This window comes from Podarcis raffonei, chromosome 4, assembly GCF_027172205.1.
Source record: "Podarcis raffonei isolate rPodRaf1 chromosome 4, rPodRaf1.pri, whole genome shotgun sequence".
Classification (NCBI taxonomy): domain Eukaryota; kingdom Metazoa; phylum Chordata; class Lepidosauria; order Squamata; family Lacertidae; genus Podarcis; species Podarcis raffonei.
In genome coordinates this window covers 20,603,060-20,628,500 of record NC_070605.1, presented here as the reverse complement: position 1 = coordinate 20,628,500, position 25,441 = coordinate 20,603,060, and the positions used below count along the sequence as shown (strand labels likewise).

Here is a 25,441-nt window from a genome sequence, read left to right as displayed (position 1 = left end):
TTGGACATACCCTTCCCAGCAGCCCAGCAACAGGGTGTTACACTGTTAGCACATTAAGGACATCTTTGGTGGATCACAGCAGCCAACCAGATGATTACAGTAAGCCCCAAAGCAGGACCTGAGCGAAACAACAGTTCTCCGTCCTGCTGTTTCCAGCAACTGGCATTCAGAAGTATTGCTGTCTCCAACAGCAGTGGTGGAACATAGCCATGGGTAGCTTTATCCTCCATGAATTTGTCTATAAGAACATTGAGATTCAGTGCACCACAGCATGGGATGTTGTTGTGTTGAGGAGCTAGATTGAGTGAGCAAGAATGAGTGCTGACAGGAAGTCAAAAGTACTTCAGAGGATTCAAGGACAGCCCACCTCTGGTGGGTTCTCCAAGAAATTTACTCTTCAGACCTGGCAAGCTTTGAACTGAATCGTGTGAGGAAATGGCACAAGCAATATTTCCTTCTTTGGCGCAGCGAGAAAGCTCTGAGCCTGGGTAATGAATTGGAGATGACAGAACACCTGAGGAAACCTTGTAGTGGGTTAATCATACCGGAGCAGCATCGCTGGGGGACAGAGAGGCGGGCTGTGGGCTTGGTTTGAGTTACTCAGATAGGAACTCGTTTCTGTCAAATGTAATTCAGGAAGAACCCTCTCTGTGGATCGCCTCCCTTCCTTTGCACACAGAAGCCCAAATCGTTTTTGATGTTTACAAGTCTGTGGCAGTCACTGCTTGCCTTTGCTGAGTCCCCCCCCCCAACTCTCTGGGGGGCTACGCTGGCAGCACATGAATACCAACTAGTTCCTTTGTAATCCGTTCAATGTAGGCACCAACTTCTTGCAAGACGTCGGGCTTTGCAGCGAGCAAAATTGCTTATGTCAAGGTTAACCCCTGCCCACCACTGACTTTTGCTCAGCAAAACATCTACCAAGTTGATGGCGGTGGTGATTTATTTCCGAAGCGCCTAAAAGTTTCTAGGCACTGTACACATATTAAAGGAGACAGTAGCTTACAAAATATGGAAAGGAAAGGAAAAGGAACATTCAAAGCAGCTCGCAAAATATCGAAGAACATATAATATTGGAAATTGGCATACACACCCAAACACATATGCATACAGACACACAGCAGTAAGGAGACAGAATATAATCAGCAGGAGAAAATACAGCAGACAAAAGCTAACCTTATTTTCCAAAAGCCCACTAAACCTACAGTGTTTTACATGGCACCTGAAAGACTAGGAATGGGCCTCTAAAAGGAAGCAGTTCTAAAGCCTGGGTGCAATGACCGAAAAGGCCCCGTCCCATGTAACTATCCCTTAACCGCCACAGTTTTATTTTTAAAAAATATTTTATTAAAAGAATTTCAGCTATAGAAAATAAATGAATGAAAAACAAAAGAGAAAGATAGTGCAAAGATACAATAAGAAAAAAAGAATATAATACACTAAATATAACATTTATATAATTATTATATAGATATATAAATAGTATTATTGTCCTAATACATATATGATTATTGATAACCTACTGTATTCTATATAAACTTGTTCCAGATGTCAATATATTTGTCCAAACAAAGCCCGTGTCTATAAGTTGTCCGTTCACATGTTGCGAGTATTGGCATCTCATCAATCCATTGATTAAAGGGGATCATATCTTTATTCTTCCCTAACCTCCAAAGTTGAGCATTTATTTTTAAGTGCGGAAATCAAGATCAAGGGAACTTGTCAATGGGATCACACTGAAGCAAGGTGATGCAACCAAATAATTTCTGAAATCCAGTGAAAGATACATGTTTCCCTTGGGAGTCCATGGTGCTGCTAGGAACACACCACACATTTAAAGCATTCTTATACCACTTTAGCAGTGATGGCTTTTGCTAAAGAACCCTGACAGCTGTGCTTTGCTAAAGGTCGTTAGAAATTGCAGCTCTGTTGGGAGTGTGTGTGTGTCTCCTAACAATCTCTCTGCACCCTTAACAAACTACAGTTCCCAGGAGTCTTTGGGGGAAGTCATGGCATCACAGTGCTTTAAGTATGCTGCGGGTAATTAGTTGGTGTTGTGAATTAGGTTTAAAGGGAATTGTACCTGTTAGTTTGTTTTTTTCAAACTTTCCTATTTATTATTGTTGTATCTGACTCCTTTTACCTCGTACAGGCACCATTGTCCCACTTTTGGGGAGATGGATGTATTTATGACAGCGCCAGTCCATCAGCCTTTTCCTTTCATGATGCTGGCCTATAAGAAGACTGTGCATTGATTCCAATTTCATCCAGAGGGCAATTTGGCTCTGAAGAAGCTACTCATAATTATCTAGACAACATTTCCTCAGAGAACGAGGCTTACAGCCCAATTATGCAGCAGCTCGCAGATTCAAGCAGTCGCTTCCAGTGCCAGGGCATAGAGGCAATCTGCAGCTGCTAGCAATTTTTCAGGGTGAGCAGAGCAAAGGTGTGAATCTCTGCTTGCCCCCCCCTGCAGCTAAAGCTGTCCCAAAGGACTTGGAAGCTCAGGTAATGCGTTGGACTTGGGACAAATAGACATAATAAAAATGCCTACGATAAACAAAACACTGCATGTGATATATATGCGTTGCCCTTGCCATGCTACTCGTTATAACCCTAGCTGTTGAAAGCCAGCCTTATGAAAAGGTAGAGCTTTGTGGAATACACAGGGTTGGATCCAGACTAAGGGGAAACTCCTGTGGCAAGACCTTCTGGGATGAAAAGCTTAGGATACATTGGATTTCTGGCTCAGCTGGTGTAAGCTGTTCATCTCAGTTCAGCCGGCGCTCAGTCAGCTGACCTGAGAGTGGTGTAAGTCCCTCAGATGTGGCATGATGGGGGTGGAACCAGAGAGGGAGGACTCTGGTTGGCTCCTCAGCCTATTCAGCTTAGTTACATGACCTGGCAACCCAGCGTCGAGCACTGTTTTAAAAGCTTGTGTAGCCTTGCCAGGTTTCGGCAAACCAGCCGCCGCCGCCCTGCTACTAAGAGCCAACACACCAATGAGGCACAATAAGGCCTCCTCTCAGGCAGCAGAAGACCCTGAGGCAATGCCTCCTGAGTGTTATGCCTGCTGTGCTGATGTTGTTTGGAAAGCATTGGTGCTGATTTCAGCTTGGACGGTGCCAATTTCCAGCAACACCTCACTGAAACTGTGCCAGATCTTGTGGAGCACATGAGAGCTCGTGCAATTTGGGTGGGATCTTGCTGGAAATTGGTGCAATCTCACCTAAAATGGTTGCCAATGCTAGCGCTGCTTCTGTGGGGCAGGCGCCTGAGGCGGCACTTCCTGTTTTGCCTCAAGTGGCAAAATGGAACATGCAGCCACTGTTGCTACTGAATAGGGTTTGGATCTGGTGTAGTTTTACGCCGGCCTAACTTACACCAGATTGATATATACAAGTTTCTTGGGCATGGGACTGCTACCTCGGGTCCCACTGACACCAATCGGACATGGCTTTGTCATGCCGAATGAAGTGCTGAAACCTGCCCTGCAGTTTTGTGAATATTTTCTTCCTCCAGTTTTCAGTCTCATTCCCAGGGCAATTTAGAATTTCTTTATAATTTGGTGGCTACAGGGTTGAGCTGACCTTATGACTTCCCTTGCACTCAACATTTCTCCAGCACTCTTGCAACCTTCCTGATATGACAAAGGCCCCCTATGAGAAGTTACACTCAGCTTTAAAGTGAGGCTTTAAAGTGAGGGTAGCTGGGAAGGCTGGCGACTGAGCACCCGAGATCAATGCACTGACTTACTTCGTTTTTAAAGGGAAGTTCTTCCTTTTACCTTACATTTCCCCCCACATTTATTTCTATAACAGTAATAAGACTCTGCTTTAAGAAATAACAACAAACAGGTGCCACGTGAGGGCACCATCCCTGCCTTTCTGTGCTTATAAGAAAGCCCAGTTGGAGATATCATGAGCTTTCCAGGAGGTATGGGCACCCAGGAAGGCTGCAGAGCACTGGGGAGAGATTATTTGCAGAATTAAAGGACAGATACTCACAAAGCCCTCTCAGGCATCTTGATAGTCAGGGAAGCAAAACAAAAGCCCCAACCATCCTACCATGACAATGTTGCTTTAAATTTTCTCTCCCCTTTGATAACTCTCAGAAGCAGTTCATTTTCTCATTAACTGAGAGAAAATGGTAAAAAAATAAAAATAAAAATGCTGAAGAAATTTTCAGTGCTGCCATAGTCACGATTCACTTTTCAAAACTGGATTTTAATAGTATTGATGTTCAACTTAAACATCCTTTGAGTCTGGCAAGTTTCTAGTGGAAAAGCGTGACAGTGGCAGCTGGTAGCTTCAATAGCTTTTTGAAAAATACACAGATTCATGGTCAGGGAGCCAATTCCTATATTGTAGGAATGTGATTGCTAAAGGGAGCCTCTGCACAGCATTCCTCAAGCTGCCACATGATGGAGACAAGCAAAAGGGGAGAGCTGTATCTCCTGTATTTTTTGCTTATGATCACCCAGGGCTGGCCATGGTCAGGTTAAAGTATGCTGGACTAGACAGATCAGCAAGACACTTTATGTTTCTATAGATTACAGTGTTTTTTGTGGGAGTACATAGGAAACTGTGTTGTACCAATCGCAACATGGGTCCATCAGTATTGTCAACAAAGACTGGGACTGGCATTCCAAGGTTTCAGACAGGAGTTTTCCCCAGTCCAACCTAGAGATGCTCTGGACTGAACTCTGCAAAGCATGCTCTCTACCACTGAGCTATGGCCGATCTCCAGGTAGGGGAATCAATAAGGCACCAGTAATGCCAAAAAAGCAGGGCGCGGGTGGCACTGTGGGTTAAGCCGCTTCTGACAAACCAGAGCAGTGCACGGAAACACCGTTTACCTTCCCGCTGGAGCAGTACCTATTTATCTACTTGCACTTTGAGGTGCTTTCGAACTCCTAGGTTGGCAGAAGCTGGGACCGAGCAACGGGAGCTCACTCCATCGCGGGGATTCGAACCGCTGACCTTCTGATCGGCAAGTCCTAGGCTCTGTGGTTTAACCCACAGCGCCACCCACGTCCCTAATAATAATAAATAGGATGTCCCTATTTTTATCAGAGAAATGTTGGACGGTATGCTAGTCTGGCATTATATTTCCCACCATAATTTTATCCTCATATCCTCGTACTCTGCCTTGCTATATCTTCAGAAAAGTGTGGATTATAAATTTGCTAATAAATAAATAAATATAAAATAAAGACGCAAAATCCACTAAAAAACAACAACAACCAAACCCAAACAAATCTCCACCCAGCTGCATTTCTCAATGGGGAAAAGTACAAAGTTAGAGGATGCTAAATGACCAGCCTGCATTAACCTCAGAAGCAATGCTGGCGGTTCTTTGCTGAAAACCCAGAGCCACATTACCGATAGCTCTGACTGCCATTCAAGGATGCCTTTGAAAGCGGACAATTGCTAGCAATATACCCCTCAGTACAAAACACAGCAGACCTGCGGTTGTTCCAAGTAGGTCACAGGGGACTTATCTCTCCTGTCACTTTTGTTAACAAAACATGGCAGCAAACAATTGCAAAAGAAACAGGGCAGCCAACCGCCCCGGAAAAAAAATATATATTGCAAAAATAAAATAAAAATGCCGCCGATCGGAATAGCCTCTGAAGTCTCGAAAACCTGCTCTGTGGATTCTATACTTTACTCAGCATAATGGGTAATCCAGCCCTGTCTGAATAACTTCCTCTCCTTTTGTTACTGCTGTATGATAACTATTAAAAAATGGACAGAGCTTTCACCGCATCATCCTTTTAGCCGGCCACAGGGTTAGGGAAGCAAAAGCAAAACCCATCACAGTTTGTATTTTATATTAATACCTCAAATCCCTGAGGTCTTCCCAGGCTTTCTTTGCTATGTCTCCACGCAACGAGAATCTCCGAAACAGACAATCCTGTAGCCTGGACATCAGTTGGAGCAGCGCTGGGTTCTGTAGGTAAGGGGGGGGGGGGAATGAAATAGTGAACTTCAGCTGGAACAAAATAGCAGAGCCAAATTTGTCATGTACTTTCCCTTTAGCCTCTCTTATTGTTGGGGATAAAACTTCACAGTTGTCCTGAGCATCAGCAAAAGCGACACAATGAAAACTGTTATTTCTATTGCTTTCCTTTATGTCACATCCGTTCATATCCCTATTACCGACAGGCCCAGAGAGATGGGCTATTGAGAACTCCGATGCCTATGCCACAGCCCACATGCACCTGAATGTTTTGTGACAAACTAGCACAATCCTAAGCGTTTATGATCGATGTGGTGCGTGGGAAGATTATTACCGTGGTTGCTTCCAGTATTAAAGCATTTATAGCCAACTTTTCAAAACATGCACTGAAGGAGGCCTACAGTAAAATAGTCGCAATGCAGTCACAATATGACACCTGGCTAACATATCAAACCAAAGTTCCTATGTTTTCATAGCATGAAACAAGAAATGTTATGGAGTCAGAGAAATATTATGCTTCGATGTTTTCCACCCAATATGATGGTCTGTGCCGTAAGTGTGCCTTGTTTTCTGTTTTATGCAATTCAAAGATTTGTGCGTTGAAAGCCATTTCCTGGATTTTATATCATTGAAGCAATTACCTTGTTGTCAGGGAAGATTGCGGCAGGACAAATAATTTGCAAGCTCCTCAAAATGGTGGGCGGCAGTTTTCTATAAATGTGGAAATTATTTCCCTTTCACAGAACTGTGTTGCTCCAAATGGAAAGTGAGGAGACCAAAATATAAATAGCTTTTCCCCATATGGGAACAGAAATCAAGTCTTTTTGCTTAATACGAGAAACAAATGCTTGCTTTTTTGTTGCATTGTACGCCGTTATTCACTGGGCTTTCACCAATGCTAGACACTAAAATGCAAATTTGCAGGAAAAGGTTGGGAATGCACAATCTATGAATAAGCTCTGGTATAATTTTCTGAAAGTTTATGGAGATGGAATGGTAGCTTTTATTGATTTGGACTGGAAAAAGAGACCATCAAATCTGCTGTGAGATGAAATAGCCCATAACTCAGTACATTGCTGAATGTTGTTTGACTAACACTAAGAATAAGATGGATAGGTCCATTAGGTTTGCCTATAATTGTTGCCAGTGTTACGATCATAACCTTTTATTAATATTCCAGCATCAACTTCCAACTATAAATGCCTTTGTAGAACTGTGCAGATGAAAGGTCCAATATCTATAAAAGTTCTTTTCATAATATTTAAGATATTATGCTCAGGGTCTCAGCTACACTGTTTTCTCATTTGCAAAGGTTATCATGTGGACTTCCATGTTTAGTTTACCATAGATGGCAGTTTTATCTAAAACTAATGGGAGAGCTTCATTCATTAAGTGAAAATGAGCCTTGGAAAAGTAATCAGTGGGTATCTCTTTACATTAAAAATGGTGTCTTTTTTATACTAGTTTGCCATGGGAAGCCCATGTTGTGAATACTCCTAAGTATCCACAGGAACATAAAATGAGCCTGCTGGAACAAGCAAATGGCAGCTGGTTACTCCTGCCTTAGGCTAATTATTATCAGCTTGCAGTGATAAGGAGGGAAGCTTTGCCACTGATACCTCTGACGTTATAGAAGTCACTTCCTGCTGAAATATGAGAGGATCCATCTGAATTGGCATTCCGCTGGCTTTTGAAGACACGCCTGTTTACACAGACTTTCTCTTGATCTCTCGAGTGGAGTCTTCTGTTTAATTACTGTTCTGTTCTAATGGGATGGTTTTATTACATATTTTAATCTTTCAATGGGATTTTTTTTAATTGTGCATTTTAATTACGGACGCTTATAATCTGTTTGTGATCTATTTTATACTTGTAAACTGCTTAGAAGCCTATTTGGGCATTCAGCAGCGTATTAATTAATTACAGACATCTGATTTTTTAAAAAATGGGAGTGGAAGATTGGGTTCACCAACTCACCTCCCTCTGCAGAGCAAATGACTACGATAGGACTGAATGGCCCATCTCCTTTGTTGTTGTAAGCGCCAACTTTCACTTCGAATGGAGTCAGGGGAGGCACACTCTCGTCTCTGTAGATGAACTTGGAAGCGTCGGAAGAGGTTACCATTTTTTCCTTCCAGCCTCTTGTCCCGTTGGGCCGGAAGGCTACTATGTACCCAAAGCTTTCTCCATTCTGGAACTCTTCAGAAACTGGCTAAAGAAAGATGAGTTCGGTTATTCCTCTGGTTTGAAGTGGAAGATAATCTGCCCAAAGCTATTTCTTGGATAATATTGCTACCATGACTACCACCGTGATTATTTTCAACCTGCCCTTCACCCTAAGATCCCAGGGTAGGCTATCACAATTTAAACACAATGTTAAAAACAGCTTAGGACAACTTAAAAATGTAAAGGTAAAGGACCCCTGATAAGTCCAGTTGCAGACAACTCTGGGGTTGCGGCGCTCATCTTGCTTTACAAGCCAAGAGCATTTGTCCGCAGACAGTTTTTCCGGGTCATGTGGCCAGCATGACTAATCCGCTTCTGGCGAAACCAGTGCAGCACACAGAAATGCCGTTTACCTTCCTGCCAGAGTGGTACCTATTTATCTACTTGCCCTGGCATGCTTTTGAACTGCTCGGTTGGCAGGAGCTGGGACCGAGCAACAGGAGCTCACCCCGTTGCGGGGATTTGAACCGCCAACCTTCTGATCAGCAAGCCCAAGAGGCTCAGTGGTTTAGACCACAGCTGCACCCGTATAAATAAGGCAGATCCTAAAAATATGCATCTTGAGTGTCAAGAACCAAGCAAAGGGGGGTGTCTGCAACCTTCAAAGCGATACAATATGGGAAGGTAAAGGTTAGGGGATAGCATTTGGGACACTGCTAGCATGATAGAGCTCATTCAGCTAGATGAGACAAGCAGCCCAGTACTCAGAAAGTCCCATTGAGTTCAGCGGGACTTATTCATAGGGGTTAATGCTTTTGGTGCAGCTGGCATGCTTCTGAGAAGGACCAGGAAAAGATGGAACTTTATAATGCACTAGGATGCAAAATTTTAAGGCGATGTATGCCAGTATAATATACTTTAATTGTTGGAAGATACTTTCTCCTTTTTAAATGTTAGCTTCATGTAAAACAACAACAACAACAAAGGGTTGGATCCGGACTTTTAAAGCAGTCAAAAAGTTACACTGGGCTATGCAGGATTGGGATTGAGCAAAGTCCCCCTCCACAGAACTGGCCCCCTTTTGGTTGCAGTCCTGCTAGGTTTACTCATAGGTAAGTCCAAATGAATTCAATGGTGCTTACTCCCAGCTAAATGGGCTTAGGATTGCCGCTAAGTACAGTCATTGAACTGAATGGGATTTAAGTTGGTCATGATTTTCCATTGTGTTCAATGGAACTATTCAAAGGGTGACGAAGGGAACAATCCCTATGCACAAAAAGCTGGTGTAAGACACACTGGTGTAAGTTACATCTGGGTCAAGTTACACGAGGTCCAAAGCCTGTTGAGAAGCAAGGCAGCTGCTCTGCCTAAGCCTGGCAGACTCTAAAACTGTGTTCTATGCCAGGTCCCCAGGTCACATGACCAAGCTGAACAGACTTACGAACCAGCCTAAGCTTCCCCTCGTTGGTCCTGGTCTAGCTGCACCCTAAACTGCTCATCCTGGTGGATCTTGCCATAGGATTGCCCCCTAAGTCTGGATCTAACCCAGAAACAAACATTTAAATCACCATATTCATAAATAAACAAATGAACAGAATACGTTTAAATGCCCAAGCCAAACTTTCGATATAATTCGAGACTTTGGCCTCAAATTATGCTGTCCGAGGGGAGAAAACTTCCAGTTATCATTGTCCGACTATTAAGTGGCGTTCTGGCGTTTTTCTTTTAAATATAACGCAGTGAGAATTCTTGGAAGGACCACTGATTTTCATAATTCCTGGCATTATTTCCTGACATTTTGAAATGAGATGCCTGAATATCGCTCTGGTTAGGAGAGCTACTGCTAGCAGGCAGCATCTCATTTCAAGGAAATCCTCAAAGTTTGCTGCTGCGTTGCGGAGTTTGGTGCTGCTGGCATGAATCGCAAGGCTCTCAACCAGACGAAACATGGCATTTTTAATTGGCACCAATGGGAGCCTTCTTCCCATTGTAAATAGTAGGCATTTGGGGTGTGGGTGTGTGGAGAGATCCATTTCCAATCTATACGCCATGCTCTGGTATCTTCCAGAGTGGATTATTGCAATGTGCTCTATGTAGGGCTGCCCTTGAAGGTGACTCATGTTGGTCCAAAATGCAGCAGACAGATTACTGGCTGGGGCAGGCATAGGCAAACTCGGCCCTCCAGATGTTTTGGGACTACAACTCCCATCATCCCTAGTGAACAGGACCAGTGCCTGGGCTGGGGTTCCATATAACAGTTCATTTCCAGGTTGACAGTTCCAGGTTGACAGTTCATTTCCGGGTCAAATTTTAGGCACTCGTGTTAGTATTTAAAGCTCTAAATAGTCCTTTTTATAATGTACCCAGCAGATGGAGAATAAGAACCAGAGCTGTAGCTAGGTGATCTTGTGCCCCGGCAGAACCGTCCAGATTGTGCCTCCTAGCCATGAACTAGCCATGGACTGGAATTGGCTCTTCTTTCTGCCTCTCCTCCAACCCTCCACCCATTCAATTCACCCTTTGTTTAAACCTTTTCTTATGAGTCAATAATCAATATTTTGATTATAGGTGTATTTATTTTTAGCCGATTTTGTGTGGGGGGCCCTCATCTGCGTCCCTGGCGGGGGCCCACCCCACCACCATCTAACTATGGCCCTGATCAGAAATTTCTTCTTCTTCTTTATCTCTACTGTTTCTTAACTCTTTGTTCTCTTCCCCCTTTCCCCCCCTCTCTCTCATTGTTCTCTTTCTTTCTTTCTTTCTTTCTTTCTTTCTTTCTTTCTCTCTTTCCTCTCTTTCTTGTCTTTTCGTTTCTATTTATCCTCCATGAGCGCCATCTGATACAGCGGAATTCATCTTATTTTTTATTTTATTTTTATGTTCATCTTAAAGATTGTAGGAAATGCAAGAGATTTAATTGGAAACGCAGGGGTCAGCAAAGTCCAAAGGCACACTTTTAAGATTAAACGGCAAAAACAGCACTATAATTTAAGGCAACTTGCTGCGATCTCTTCAGTATTTATTTACTTATTTAAAATATTTATAAGCCGTTTCCCCAAGCAAACCTCCCCCAAGGTGGCTTCCATGGTAAGAATGTCCAAAATACAGAAGCAATAGGAAATAGAAATGCAAAATGCACTAAAAGTTAAATGAGCCAGCAATAATAAAACACCCACCCAGCAAAGATAAAACCCAGTTTCCCTATTCATTGAGTTCACAGAGCAGTATAGCAAAAGAAATAGAGATCACACACAGGCCTCCTGAAACAGGCAAATCTTCAGATTATAGCGGATTAAGGATTATAGTGCGGTGATTTTCCAGAGGTTTATTATTTTATTTACAAATCTATAACTCGTACTTTCATAAAAACATAGCAAGGTTGAGGATGACCTATAAGGATAGAATGAAGAAAAGAGCCACAAAAACATCCACAATACTTCAATAAATATCTACAAATACCGACTGGTTAAAAGATAAATCATGTTGTAAAAGCCTGCATAAGCAAGCAAACAAAAATGTTTTCAAAATACATTTGAGGGAAGGGAGGGATGGTTTCCATCAAACCTCTAGTGGCAGGGAGTTCCACAGGACGGGGTCTGCCACACTAAAGGCCCAGTCCCTCGTGAAGGCCAACCAAACCTCAGGGAGGGAGGAGAAAGAATCAGCATGTTTAGTGAAGCAGGATGGTTTAGTGAAGAGAGCTAGGCCCACACTCCTGCCTAGGAATGGGCGAATCTGTCAATTTCAGGTCTCATTTTTCCAATCTTAAATTCAGTTCTCCACATTTTGGAGCAATTTGCATTTATTTATTTTTTTAAAAAAGGATCCTCATGAAAATTCACCAGCATTTTCGTCTGAATTTCTTCCAAAAAGCACATTTTTGCATGCAATTTTGACGAATTCATACATGCATGCATCCCACCCCCCATAGAATGTACTTTTTCCATTTTATTTTGACTAATACCTTCACCTTGGATTTTTTTTTGTACTTCTCCTAATACATGCATTTTTGCCAAAACTGGTTGGCGAGTTGCATTGCAATGTTCAGATAAAGGCGAATTCTGAAGGACAGCTGTGTTTGGGTTCAGTCATTGTTTCAGAAAGTGGTGAATTTGATCCATTCAATATTCAATGCAAACTGAACCAGATTTCTTCCTCGTCCTAGTTCTACTTTTCTGGACTCTCCTTCCTTGGAGGTTTTTAAGCAGAGGTCGGATGGTCATCTGTACTGGATGCCTTAGCTGAGATTCCTGCATTGCAGTGGGCTGGACTAGATGGCCCTAGGGCAGTGGTTCTCAACCTGTGGGTCTCCAGATGTTGTTGGACTACATCTCCCATCATCCCTGAGCTCTGGCCTTGCTAGCTAGGGGTGATGGGAGTTGTAGTTCAACAACATCTGGGGATCCACAAGTTGAGAAAGGCTGCTCTCAGCTCTGTGATTACAGACACTGCAGAAACAGTGGGGTGAGGGAAACTTGGTGGTCTGAACTAGTTGCTTTAATATCGGATATGGATGCTGAGTTTGCTCCTTGGTTATCCCAGGTTGTGGTTTAAGTCTCGAATAATAAGCCAGAATTAATTTGGGGGGTTCTGCTGGACTCTCCACAGGATCTCCAAATGACTGCCACTTCCTCTTCATGTTAAATTGGGCGCCGCGGGGAGATTTTAACCGACATTTAAGACCTGATCTTCCGAGTGCCTCTCTTGACAGGCTTTGCTGTGGGGAAACCTCTGCGCAGATCTCTGTACCCTGCTCTCAAAGAAGTCAACATGAAATGAGGCCTTTAATCAAAAGAGCTCCTTACCTCCCATGCTATTACTAATTCATGCCTTCTTCCACTTCTGCCACTTACATTAGCAGGAGCTGTCTTTGGAACTGTGAACAAAAGAGAGAGAGGGGGGGAGAAGGGGGAAAACTGAGAACAAGCTAGTTTGTGAAGTCACCCCCCCTTGTCAAGAAGATGACGCATCCTGGGCAAATCAGGTAAAGAAAAAAATCAAATAAAGGAAGATGCTGCTATCTCTGGTTGGATTCTATTTCGAGCAGAAACCCAATTATCCTGATGCACTGTGCCAGGAAGATTTTGGGCATCACCTGGAAGGACAGAGTCTCAAGCCTACATTCCCAGCATGTTTGCATTCCTTTCTCAGTGACGTCTATGCTGGCTTGGTCATGCCCACAGAATGGGAAATCAGTATAAAGTAAGCAGCACATAAGCCGCACAAAAAACACTAAAAAAACCATTCTACGTTCTAAATCTTATATTAATAATCCAAAAATTGAGAGAGCTATGTACAAGATCTACTACAGAAGCCACAAACAGAAAACTCATTTAAATTGTGTCCAAAAGGAAGATACAGTCTTTAAATGTTCCTTTAGCCAGGCTCCTGTAGATATCAACAAAGGCAAGTTGGATCAAACTGAGTGTCGGTGATGTTACGCGCAAGGGTTAAATATCGACGAGGATAAGGATAATAATACTAGCAGTGCAAAACAAATGAACAATTAAGGAGAAAAAAACGCATAGAAGAATAAAAATACGATTCAATAATATCTATGTGAATTTTTTGCTTTAAGTCTCTGCTTCCCACCCCAAATTTCCTGCCATTTGGACAACATAAGAGTTATTCATTGAGTACAACTCCCATCATCCCTCAGTTTTGGCAGTACCAGCTGAAGCTGATAAGAACATAAGAAGAGCCTTATAGATCAGGCCAATGGACCATGTAGTTCAGCATTGTAGCCTTACAGTGGCCAACCGGATGTCTGTGGGAAGCCCCAAAGCAAGGCCTCCCAGCGACTGACATTCAGGGGCAGACTGCCTCTGACAGCTTAAGTAGTACATGGTGAGAGTCCAGTAATATGTGGAGGGCCTTATCCCTGGTTTATAGAATTAATGAACCAAGTCTTGGTTCAGTTATAAGCTATCTGCTCCCGCATGAACCGGTCCAACAATTACAACAGTCTTCAGAAAGATCCTAACTTCTGAGTTGAGGGACCTTCTCAGTGAAGGCACCTTCCCTCTGGAGTGTCCATCCTCTTCCCATTCACAACCAGCTTCTACTTTCAATGTCCTTTAGAAGAGAGCTGAAAATGCCACTCCCCCCAACTTTGAAGGAGGTTTGCTATTGCAGCCTGCTCTGAATTTGCTGGTTCTGTCCTCTTTTAACTTACAGTACTGATTTATTTTATTTGCTAGTTTAATAATAATAATTTTATTATTTTATTTATACCCCACCCTTCACGGTTCAGAAAACTGGGTTCAGGGCAGCTAACAACAAATTTAAAACACTTAATTGATGCAACAAAAAGCCAGCATAAAATACAGTATAAAACGTGAATAACAAACAATAAATTCAGAATTCAAAAATCAATTTAGGGGAAAAAACCATCCAATAAACATTAGATGATCACCAGGGCTAGCTGGCTAAATTAGTCCTATTTGGACCAGTGAGGAGACCAGGGGAGAATTAGCTGTGGGATCCCAGAGCAGGTAATCTTCATAAAAAGGGGAGGGGGAGGGAAGAAAGAGGAATAAAAGATCAGGCTAAGTTCAAGTTGAAAGCCAGGCGGAATAGCTCTGTCTTACAGGCCCTGCGGAAGGAAGTTAAATCCTGCAGGGCTCTGGTCTCATGGGACAGAGCATTCCACCAGGTCAGAGCCATCACTGAAAAGGCCCTGGCCCTGGTGGAGGATAATCTGACTTCCTTAGGGCCTGGGACCTCTAAACTATGATTATTCATGGACGTTAAGGTCCTCTGCGGGGCATACCAGGAGAGGATTTCATTGTTACTGTTATAGGAGTGCTTTCATTATTATTCTTAGACAATTTGAGAACACAAGCAATTGTGGGTCAGAATTCATATCTTCTTTTTTTAAGTAAATGAACAAAATGTTATAGGCTTTGTCAGGGAACTGCCATCGGAGCCAAGAGTGGAGGTAAGGCTCCCCAACGATGCAGGAGAAGGGACCAGCAGGGAGAGAGAGAACACTTCCTTTGGGGAAGGAAATCGGTGTGACACCAGGAAGAAAGGGGAGCAGGGAAGGACTTCGGAGAGACGGCTCCAAGACTCTTCCACAGAGACCAGCGGGGAGAGCCCAGGACCTCCGCTGGCCACGCCCACTCTGCGCAGAAGACTTCTGCGCAGGGAGGCTAGGCAGAGACTTGGCGTCAAAGAGCTTTTATGTTGGAAGAAGTTCAGGAAACGCCCACTGACGGATTTTGCCAGTGACTGACACAGCCACGGAGAAAGGGCTGTCCAGCCAGGGAAAGGTTTAGCCAGAGAACGTTGCCTAGAGCAGCAGCCCCCTTACGCACGAGCAACCCCCAATTCCCTTTACAGGCTTGTTGGGGTCAGCTTCAGGGACATCAGTTGCCCACTCCTAATTTATATAATGGCACAAAGCGATGGCATCCTAAGGCATAGCTGTGCCATGTTCTGTCTTTTGCTGTTGTCATTATCATGCCACTCCTTTACTAGTCCTTTGGTAGATAATGGAGCTGCGGTAACGCAATCTATTAAATCAGTTCTCGAAAGAATAGCCTCTCTCCTCAATGCCTGCAAGGCTTGTGCTTTATTTATTCATCTGTCATTGGGCTGATTTAGAGAACCGGCGCCCTTTGAAGCATCTGAGCTGATGGCCTTGTTTGTTACTCGGCCGGAGATGAGCACCTTTCCAGAGGATCGTTGGTAATAGCCTGGTAGGCTGAAGCCCTCCTTAAATGAGTAAATGTTAAAAGAATAAACCTGTCCAAAGAATGAATCTCTGTCTGCCCTGAACTGTAAAATACAGAGACGTACAGGGAAACTCTCTGAAATGAATAAGCATTTTAAAAATAAATATGTCAAAGCAATATCCTCCCCCTCATTGCACCAAGCAAAAAAGCAAAAAAACCCCAACAACTTGCAGTCAGAGAATGAATACTCTTAAATGAATAAATGTTCAACGAAGAAAACTATTAAACTGAGCCATTTCCCCCTGCTTGTCACTAGAACTGGGGTTGTTTATGGGCAGTTTCCTCTGGAAATTCACTTAATATTATGGAATATGTTTTTCTACCAAGAATTATCTGCCTATAAGCTATGTTTATTGCCGTACAGTCAGTACCTAGTTCCTAATCAAGGTATTAATTATTAACAGCAATACACATACTGGCTAGTTTGGGTTTGATTGAGATTTGGCATTGGGTAAGCCTTTGTTTATTGGAGGGGAGGTTGTAGCCTCTGCCTGCTGGCCTTGATAAGGGTATCCTGTTAAAGGGATCTGGGTTTGTGTGGATCCTGTCCGAAGTCCAGATGTGGGCTAGGGCCATGCCATGACCCCAACGCGGACCCCTCGAGCCCCTATTTTACGTAAGTCATAGGGTTCCTCCTTCTGGTAGTTGACCCTTAGTTGGATTCCCTGCAGACAGGCAGGAGTCAATATATACCTGGGCTTCACCCAATGCCTAAGCCAAACCACTCACATCTGTAACCAACAAAGTTATGGCCTGTTTTAGCCCTTTAACCTAAATACTCATGTCTCTGTGTTTATTAATCCATAGGGAAATATAGTAAATCAGAACATGAAGACCCTAACCAGGGAGTTTTGTGAAAAGAGGGGTGAAAAAAAAATTGCTCTAGGAAACCTATGACTACCCATATGTTGTTGGACTACAACCCCCAACATCTCTGACCATTGACCATGCCTGCTTGGGAGTTGGGAAGAGAACAGAAGAGTCTTGAACAGGCTGAATGTCCATCAAATCCAACATTTTGTTCTCACAGTGGCCAACCAGATGCCCGTGGGAAGCCCCATAAACAGAACCTGAGTGCAACACAAACTCTCTTTACTTGTGATTACCAGCAGTTCCTAGAGTGGAGAGCACAACTATATAATAATAAACTAAATCAGGGATGGGCTGCCATTTTCCTGTTGAGGGTAGCAATCCCTCAGAGTAATCTGTCAAGGGCTGCATGATGACTATGGGCAGTACCAAACACAGTGATGGGCAAGACCAATGCCCAAAGCAATCAGGGCCACCATCTCCCTCCCTCCCTCCCTCCCTCCCTCCCTCTCCCCCCCCTCTCTCTCCTTTCTCTCTTTCTTCCTCTGCATCCATTAGGTTGCCTGAGGAGAAAGAGATCACTCTTGTGAGTTGATTGATTGCAGAAGGCTTTTGAAATTAGGGTGAGGGCAACTTAAAATTAGGCGGATTGTCACAGGTTGCCCATTCCTGAAATGAACAGATGGCAATTGGCTTCATTTAAGCAAAGCTCCAAAAGATACTGCCTGAGGCAGGCTGCTTGATTCTGTCTAATGCTGGGGCTGTCTCTGGCTGCTTCAAGGTGAAGATCAACTTGCTGCTGCCTATTCTTCCTGTATATTGGTAAATACTCAGATATTACTGAAGAACTTCAAGTCCCAGTATTCCCTATACACTTGAAAAATGACACTGTACAGCTGTTTTGTAGCTTCATGCTGCCTTGGGAATGAGAAACATGAAACTACGGTTTGGAGCTTCAAAAATGAGCTCCCAAGTTCCTCCTTCCACTTCTGTGCTATGATTGCTTCCCTGACTTCCTGGTTCATGCAAACCACAGTTTGCTGTTACTTCCAAATCAGCAAACCATGGTTTGCACTTGTCAGTTAATCAGCATCCGGATGTGTGCCTCAAATATATTCGGATCTCAATATTTGTCACTAGGACCACTTCCAGCTATTCATATAATTTTTTCCTATTAAAGAAGGCATTAAAGACTCACACATTTCAAGCCACCTTTTCTTAAAAGGATAGTTTCATGCTGATGATGTTAGTGCTGAAGCAGTTATAAGCTATTTGTGTTGATTCTACCATTTTCCTGCTGGGCTTGAATTAATTCCACCATTGTAATATGGTGGGTTATGCCGAAATTGAGCATTGATTATACTTAGTATATTTAGCCTTTTTCAATGTATATCTACATACAGAAGCATGCATATTAATATAAAAAGTGATTTCTCAGGCAGGCATTAGCGTGTACCTCTGTGTACCTCTCTTGTTTTGCTCAAGGTCACACACAATTAGGCCTTCCTTATGTATTAGAATTTGAAAAATCACTTTCCTTTTTCTTGGCTGCATACAGATTTAAGAACTGGACAGCGCCAGTCTGATTATGTGTTCTAGACCATGCTTTGCTAGTGGCATACTGTGCGACCTTGGTCAAGTCACTTTTGCCCCCGTTTCCCCCGCTATCCTTCCGTCTGTCTTGGTAATTTATTGCCTTAAAGTTATTATTGTCTCTTAATTGTCAATATGGCTCTTATCATAATTAAGATCAGGCAGGACCCTGGAGCAAAGGGCACAGGATACAGCGGGTGAGATTAATCTAGAGAGAAAGGAGGACAAATGTGGAACATCTTTGCTACGAAAAGATACATTGTGGTTGGCGGCACTCGGGGAAGAGGAACAGAAGCAGAAGGGGCTCCGCCAATTTATAGGCAAGTGAAGGAACGGACAGATTATCTAGCACTCTGCAAGTGTTGACTGGACAGCAAGGGCAAAAGCCAGTGATGTCGGAAGCCTGTTGAAGCATTCAACTACCTACATCCTTTGACACCTTGCAGCAGCAACAGAAAACTAAGGTACTCAAATGCACAAGCTCACTATGGACAGCCCCCCCCCTGCAAGTTGGAGGCACACTGGAATGACACACACACGAGTCAACACACTTAGGTCCATCCATCCCTAGCCGGATGGGGTCATCAGTTCGGGTTGTGTAAGTTTCTTGTTTTTAAAGTCTTAAATTCAGTTCCCCACAGTTCAGGTTATTCGTTTGAATCCTCACAAAAATTCATCGATGTTTTGGTTCAAATTTATCTTAACGAGTACATCTTTGTGTGCCATTTTGAGTAACATGTATTTTCTTTGCCAGCAGTTTTCCTGAAAAGAATGCAAGTTGGTATATTATTTCCAGGAACCACTCTATTCCCATGACTGTCATTTGCTTTAAACTGTTCTTAATATTGACTTTTAAATGGTTGTAATTCACTCAGGGATCTGATGGTGAAGGACACATAATAAAGAAATAATAGAAATAATAATAATAATAATAATAATAATAATAATAATAATAATAATAATAATACACATGGGGTTCTATCCAAAGGAGTACTAAGTCTCTTCTTCCATCAGTGAGATTCGTTGTGCAATGGTATGTTCTTCCTCTCATCTACCCCGCCCCCTCCCAAATTAGAAGCTTTCTTGTTAAAATTCAAACAAAATAATTTTTTCCTCCACCTGGCATCACAAGTCTGAAAACATCCACAGAGGCATGTGTCCTAAGGGGGAATAGCTAGCAGTAGCCAGGTGCCTGAAAAGTGGAAGTTTATTTATGTGTGCGCACCTGTGTGCATGATGCTAAGTGCTGCGTTGTGGTTAAAGCCCCTTTTCTTCATGGTGCTTGATCTCAGTTAAGAAAACAGGAATGTCAACAGCTTGACAAAGCTTTCCTGATGAATGGACTAAAGTGTCCTGGCGATTCAGCAGACTCTTGAATTTCTTTGTTGTCATCATTTCCTTTTCCTTTATATCTTATTTATTTATTTATTTCCTTTTCGCTTTGCGGTGCACATCAGAGAAGCCAACAAATGTTAAACGAAAACCCTTTCATGGTATGAAAGGGCACCGCTGAAGTTCACACCCTCCTAGGCAGACATTTCCCATCTCATCTCTTCTGGAATTAGATGTGAAAATGTGTCACTTCTTTCCAAAGGAGTTGGTCCAACATATCTGAACAAGTGGAAAACAGCAGGGAGTGGGGTGTGTGTGTGTGAAGATTACAGAATCACGCATTGCATCGTAGGGAGCTTGAAATGCGATTCCTATGCATTGCCAGTATTTGAACACATTTCCCCCTTTCCCTCCCTTTTAATGCAATGCAAACACTGATTTCCTGAAGTACATTTAATTTCAATTTTAAATGACAAGTTTGCATCTTAGGGGCTTTTGCCTCATCTTCCACTAAGGCATGTTACCAAGTATTACTTCGTAGGCCAGCGGCAGCCAATATGGTGCCCTTCATGGTGACCACAGTTCTCACCAACCTCAGTAAACATGGCCAATGGATGTTGGGAGCTGTAGGACAATAGCATCTGCAGGGCACTATGTTGGCTTGTTGTTGGCCTCCATCTGTCTCAAGAGACAATGGAGTGTGCTTCTGCAGGTGAAGTCAAACCACTGCATTAGCAGCACCAAACTGACCTCCCCAGGACACAAGTCTGGGTAGTGTGTATAGAGGTCCTTGGCTGCCCAGACCACAAGACCGATGTGGTCCAAAGGAAAACAGAGCAATATGTTTGGCACCAGCTAGGCTGTAGGAGTTGCCCAAAGGAGGCATACAAGGCACCATCCAACCATCTTAGGGACTCCATTCTAGATTTGCATAGAGTTTACTGCTGAGTCTTTTCTTCTCCTGAAGATATCCTGCAAGGCAATGGAGGTTTAAGGTCAGAGTTTTCCTTCTCCTAGATGAGCTACCTTCTCAGGTTGATGAGTCCCATCTGCCCCTCACTTCCCTCAAAAGCATGGGCAGAAGCCTTCTTCTTGACTATTGGACCCACTATTGGTCTCATCCACTTAATCCTCCAGAGTCTGTTTTCACATGCAGGGGAAGTCCCTAACTCACCAAGGGTTTGAGACCCATTGGCTACCCTCACTTGATTTAGCTAGCTAGTCAAAGCCATTTCCCGGGGTGCAGCCTCTGTCGGATGCTGACAGCTTCTAGGAGCCACAGGTGAGAGCTGAGTGCAGGGTGGGGACCAAAGATGGACAAACTACCCCAGAAGGAGCATGACGTGTTCTGCAGCAGAGGTACTACCATGCTGGCTCCCTCTTGTTATCAGTTCCTTTTCTCTCTGGACTCCATTTGCATTTTTAAGTGACTCTACGAACACCTCTGTCCCAGACAATTCAGAGGTTCCTTTATAGGAGGGTCTGCTCAGTTGACTCTGAATAACTTTAAATTCCAGAGTGGGGATAGCTGATTTTGGTTTGGAAACAGGGCCCTGTTGCAATGTATGTCAGTCTCTCAACAGCCCCTGCAAAAAAATGTCAGAATTATTATTTCCATATTGCTGATGGGGAGAGCTGAGAGGTTGGGAGAAGACTGAATTGCCGGAAGTCCCGCAAAGAGAGTTCATATGAAACAAACGAATGCCCACCTGTGCTGCAATAGTCCTTCAAGAGAACAGAAACCTCCACAAACTAAACACACAGATATATATCAATCCAGCCACAGGCAACTTCAGTGCAAGTGAGTTCTTTTTGTTGTGGGGTTCAATCAGGAAAATGCCTTTAGAAATCTGTAGCACAGCTTAAGACCAATACCTGGTCAGCTTGAGTTAAACCCTTATCTAAATTAGCAGCCTGTTTTTGTTTGATTGTATTTTCAGAGCAGTCCAAGTTCGGATTAAACTGGAAGAATAATCTTGATGTTGAGATAGGGCTTTTCGGGTGGTTAAGAATGGTTTGCCCGATCATCATCTGCATTGCAAAATGAGACGTGTCCGCGTTTATAAAAATAGGTGGAAAAAATTAAAACTGCCCTCATCCAGATAAAGAACAAACAAAAACAAGCTGGTTTGAAGCAGCTCATTATTCCACCATTTTATTCCTTGGAAGATCTAATTTTGAATCAGGCTTTCTCTTTGCCCTCCTTAATTCCTGCACATATGCGGCTACTGATAAATGTCACCAGCTTATTAGCTCATGGAATCCAGTGTGCATGCATGATTAGCAGGGTAAACTCTGATTCTACTCAATTTCGACTCTTACTTCCCCATGAATAGATAATGTAATTGATGCCGTGCCCCAAGGCTTCAAATGCCCAACTGCTTTAGCGGGATGTCTTGCATGTTTAAATTCATGTTCCGGGCTCTTTTTCTAACTTCGTAGACCTGTAAAATATGCATGTGAGCCAGAAGCGATGGAGTCAGAGCTGCCTTCACCCAAAGAGGGGATAGGAGTTTGTAAAAGTTACGATGATGTGATGATGAATTAATAATAGTAATAAAAATAATTTGGAAAAGTAACATAATACTAATAGCAGCAATGAAACTGGCTGTTTTATTGATCTGGCTTTAAAAAAAACCCCAGCTTGTTTAGTATGCTCTTTATATTTTATAGGGCTGCTTTATGTTATATTTTATCTTATTTGTTGGTAGCCGCCACAGACATCATTGTGTGAAATGGTAAGATATTAAGGAAGCAAGATCTGCTAGGTTGAGCAGGTTAGGATCTAGTGGATCTCCAGCAGAGCTACAAGGCTCCCAGGAGAACCAGGCTATGGAGGCTTAACCTAACCCTTGGCTCAGCTGCATTGTGGTTCAGCTGAGACCTAGCCAGCTGATTCAAGCCCAGGGGATCTTATGCTAGTATAAGCCATAAGAAAGAGATGTTCAGCGGCAGGACCAGAGAGGAGGGACTTAGGCTGCATACTAAGCCTGTTTCACACTCCCCAATGTTTTGGAAGGGAAAATTGGGGCACCCTGCACCATCCTGCCACCCCGTTGCGATGACATCACATTACATCACGGATGCAGTTGGGCACTCATAACCCTAGGGCCCAAGTAGTGCCATTGTAGTTTGACAACACATGGAGGGCAAAAGGTTCCCCACATATGGTATATTTGGACTGTCTGAGATGCTCCCAGGCCTCAGAGAGAGAGCGTGCGAGAGAGTTATTTCCATCACCGGGAACATGATCCTAGGGCATTCTGCATGCAAGGTTTTGTGCTGTACTGGTGAAAATGAGTTTTTCTTTTTGCCCAGAAATGGAAAGAAGATAAAGTCCTGACCAGAGAAGAATGGCAGACTAAGTTGATGGATTATGCTGAAATGGCAAAAATGACCGGAAGAATCAGAAATCAGGAAGACCAAGGTTTTAATAAGTAATGGGGAAAATTTATAATTTATCTTAAAAATCATTGTAAACAGTTAAAATTGTTAGTAGGAATGGAATAACACTTGTAGTTCAATGGTGAATTTTGGATATAATGGAGATGTAAAAGATTTGGATTATTATAAAAGATGCAGGAGGAAATGACTAACAATAGGACCCACAAAGGGAAGGAGGGAAGGCCAGAAGATTCCTTGGAATCTTGATTTTATTATGTATGTTGGATATGTGATTATAAAACTTTAATTTTAAAAAACCAAATAAATAAATTTATAAAAATGAAAAAAAATGAAAATGAGTTTTCTTTTAAGAAACATTTTAAGTGAACAGACAGTTTCAGGCTCTGTCTAGGCCTGAGCTCTGCCCCTTAATTTGCTCCATACCACACAGGTTTACTGCCAGGCTCCACCACAGAATCTATTCTGGATTCCCATCTTCAGGCCCTGATCAAATATTCCAATTTTCTTTTTCAATAGTTGGCAACTGTAACTATTGCCTATGGGAGATCAGTAGCTGTTATCAGACTGCTTCTAATAACTGAACTATTTCTTGTTTACAACTCATCGTCAAAAGCCCAGTGCAGAAAACTTAGACTGGAGAATTAACAATCTCAGAATTATCTCTAGGCACTAGTCCATCCAGACCCAGGATTCTTCAGGCTTCTGATGAGCTTATTCCGGGATCTCTATCTATCTATTATCTGTCTATCCTCCTTCCTTTGGGGAAGGGCCATAGCTCAGCAGCTGACCATTTGTTTCGCATGCAGAATGCCTAGCTTCTACAGGTAGGGATGGCAATGTGCTCCAACTGAAATTCTGGAGAACCACAGCAGGTCAGTGTAAACAGTATGGAAAGAGGTGGCTGGCAGGTGTGGGTGTGGTGGCAGATCCAAAATGATGCTCCTGCTGCCACTCTTGCACCATGCTGACCTCCCCACTCCCTCACCCTTTCCTTCCTGGCAAGCAGCAGTGACATGAGGGGTTGGGAAGACAGGAGAGCAATGCAGCCCTACCCATGATATCCACTGCCAAGAATGGCTTCTTCACACGTTTATAGGGGATCCTTCGCAAAAATGTTCAGTGCTGACAGGCAAGATTTCCAAATGATGACTTTTGTGATGTTCCTCAGCAACAGAGATGTGGTTCTCTAGATGTTGTTGGACCTCAGTTCCCAACATTGCTAATCATGGGCTATACTGGGACTCATGAGATGACAACGGGCTCCCCACCACTGCTCTGCAATGCACATCTCATGGGGAGCGTTGTTGGCTGTGTTTTACAGGACATTTTGAGGCCTGGTCTGTAATGATCTCTAGCAGACAATCAAGCTCCGATAAGAAGTAATTGGCTCTCCAGTAGTTTTTATGAAGGTTTATTTACAAAAGACACACCCAGAGCCCAGCATTTTGTCTGCTCGCAATTGCGTTTTTTGGTCAGTCTGAAGTTTCACTCCTCCCACAACAGGAAGGACGCCAGACTCCTGCCTTTCCCTTCCTGCCCTTCTGTTGCCTTTTGATTTTATTCAAACGCCTGGTTTTGGGACTGAGAGGCTGTTGTCCCCCCTCCTCCTCACTCTCACTCAACCCAGACTCAGACCTCTGCTCATCTGCTGATTGCCTAGCAATGCTCTGGCTGCCTTTCAACTCTTCCTCTCCTTCAGAGCTAACAGAGTCCTCTCCAAAAAGGGGTGTGTGTGTCAAAATGCCCTTTCTCGATTCTGACAGGCAGTTCTCATCAGCAGAATTGGTCCCTCATTAACTTAGTTCAATCTCTGATTCTAACTCATTCCCTGTGCTCTGGGGGGCCACGTTCCTGACCTGGTCTATAGGCAGAAGAATATGGAACTGGTAGCATGGACTGTACCACTTCAAACTGCCGGTATGTTATGTACTGAGTTGAATAGGATCCAAAATGCAGCAGTCTGATTGGTCCTAGAACAATAGGATTCAGAATGCAGCAGTCTTATTGGTCCTAGAACAATGCAGCAGTATGATTGGTCTGCAGGAGCCACCCAATCCAGCTCCAGGTGGAAGTGAATCCACAACCTGATTGGCCTACAGGAGAATTCCGGGATTAGCCAATCACGTGCAGCCCACTGTGTAAATAATGTACATAAAGCAGATACTTTGGGGAAACTTCCATTCCTCCTCACCACTAAAGAGCATGAAATCCACTCTCGACTGAGTATATTTCAGGGTGTGAAATATTTTTGTGTGTAAACCTGTTAAATAAATAAAGGTGTGTATGTGTGTGCCATTTTTGAACATCTCCCATGTAATAAATCCTTTGTACATAAGCAAGCGAACAAACAAAAAAATTTCTCACCAGGGAGCCTGGTTATAGCTTTGTTGTAGCCAGGCAAACAGGCGCCCTATGTGGCATAACATTTACTG

The 25,441-nt window shown here is 43.2% G+C and overlaps 1 protein-coding gene across 3 annotated transcripts in view; it reads right to left on the bottom strand.

Annotated features, from left to right (window-relative positions):
• CNTN5 (contactin 5) overlaps nt 1-25,441 on the bottom strand; it is a 667,536-nt gene that overhangs the window by 13,831 nt on the left and 628,264 nt on the right. For all 3 annotated transcript variants that reach the window (XM_053385671.1, XM_053385670.1, XM_053385673.1), the window contains 3 exons: nt 12,936-13,006; nt 7,942-8,176; nt 5,846-5,955 (listed from right to left, as the gene is read on the bottom strand). In XM_053385671.1, coding sequence (XP_053241646.1) covers nt 5,846-5,955; nt 7,942-8,176; nt 12,936-13,006 — 416 coding nt within the window. The remainder of the gene's footprint in view (nt 1-5,845; nt 5,956-7,941; nt 8,177-12,935; nt 13,007-25,441) is intronic.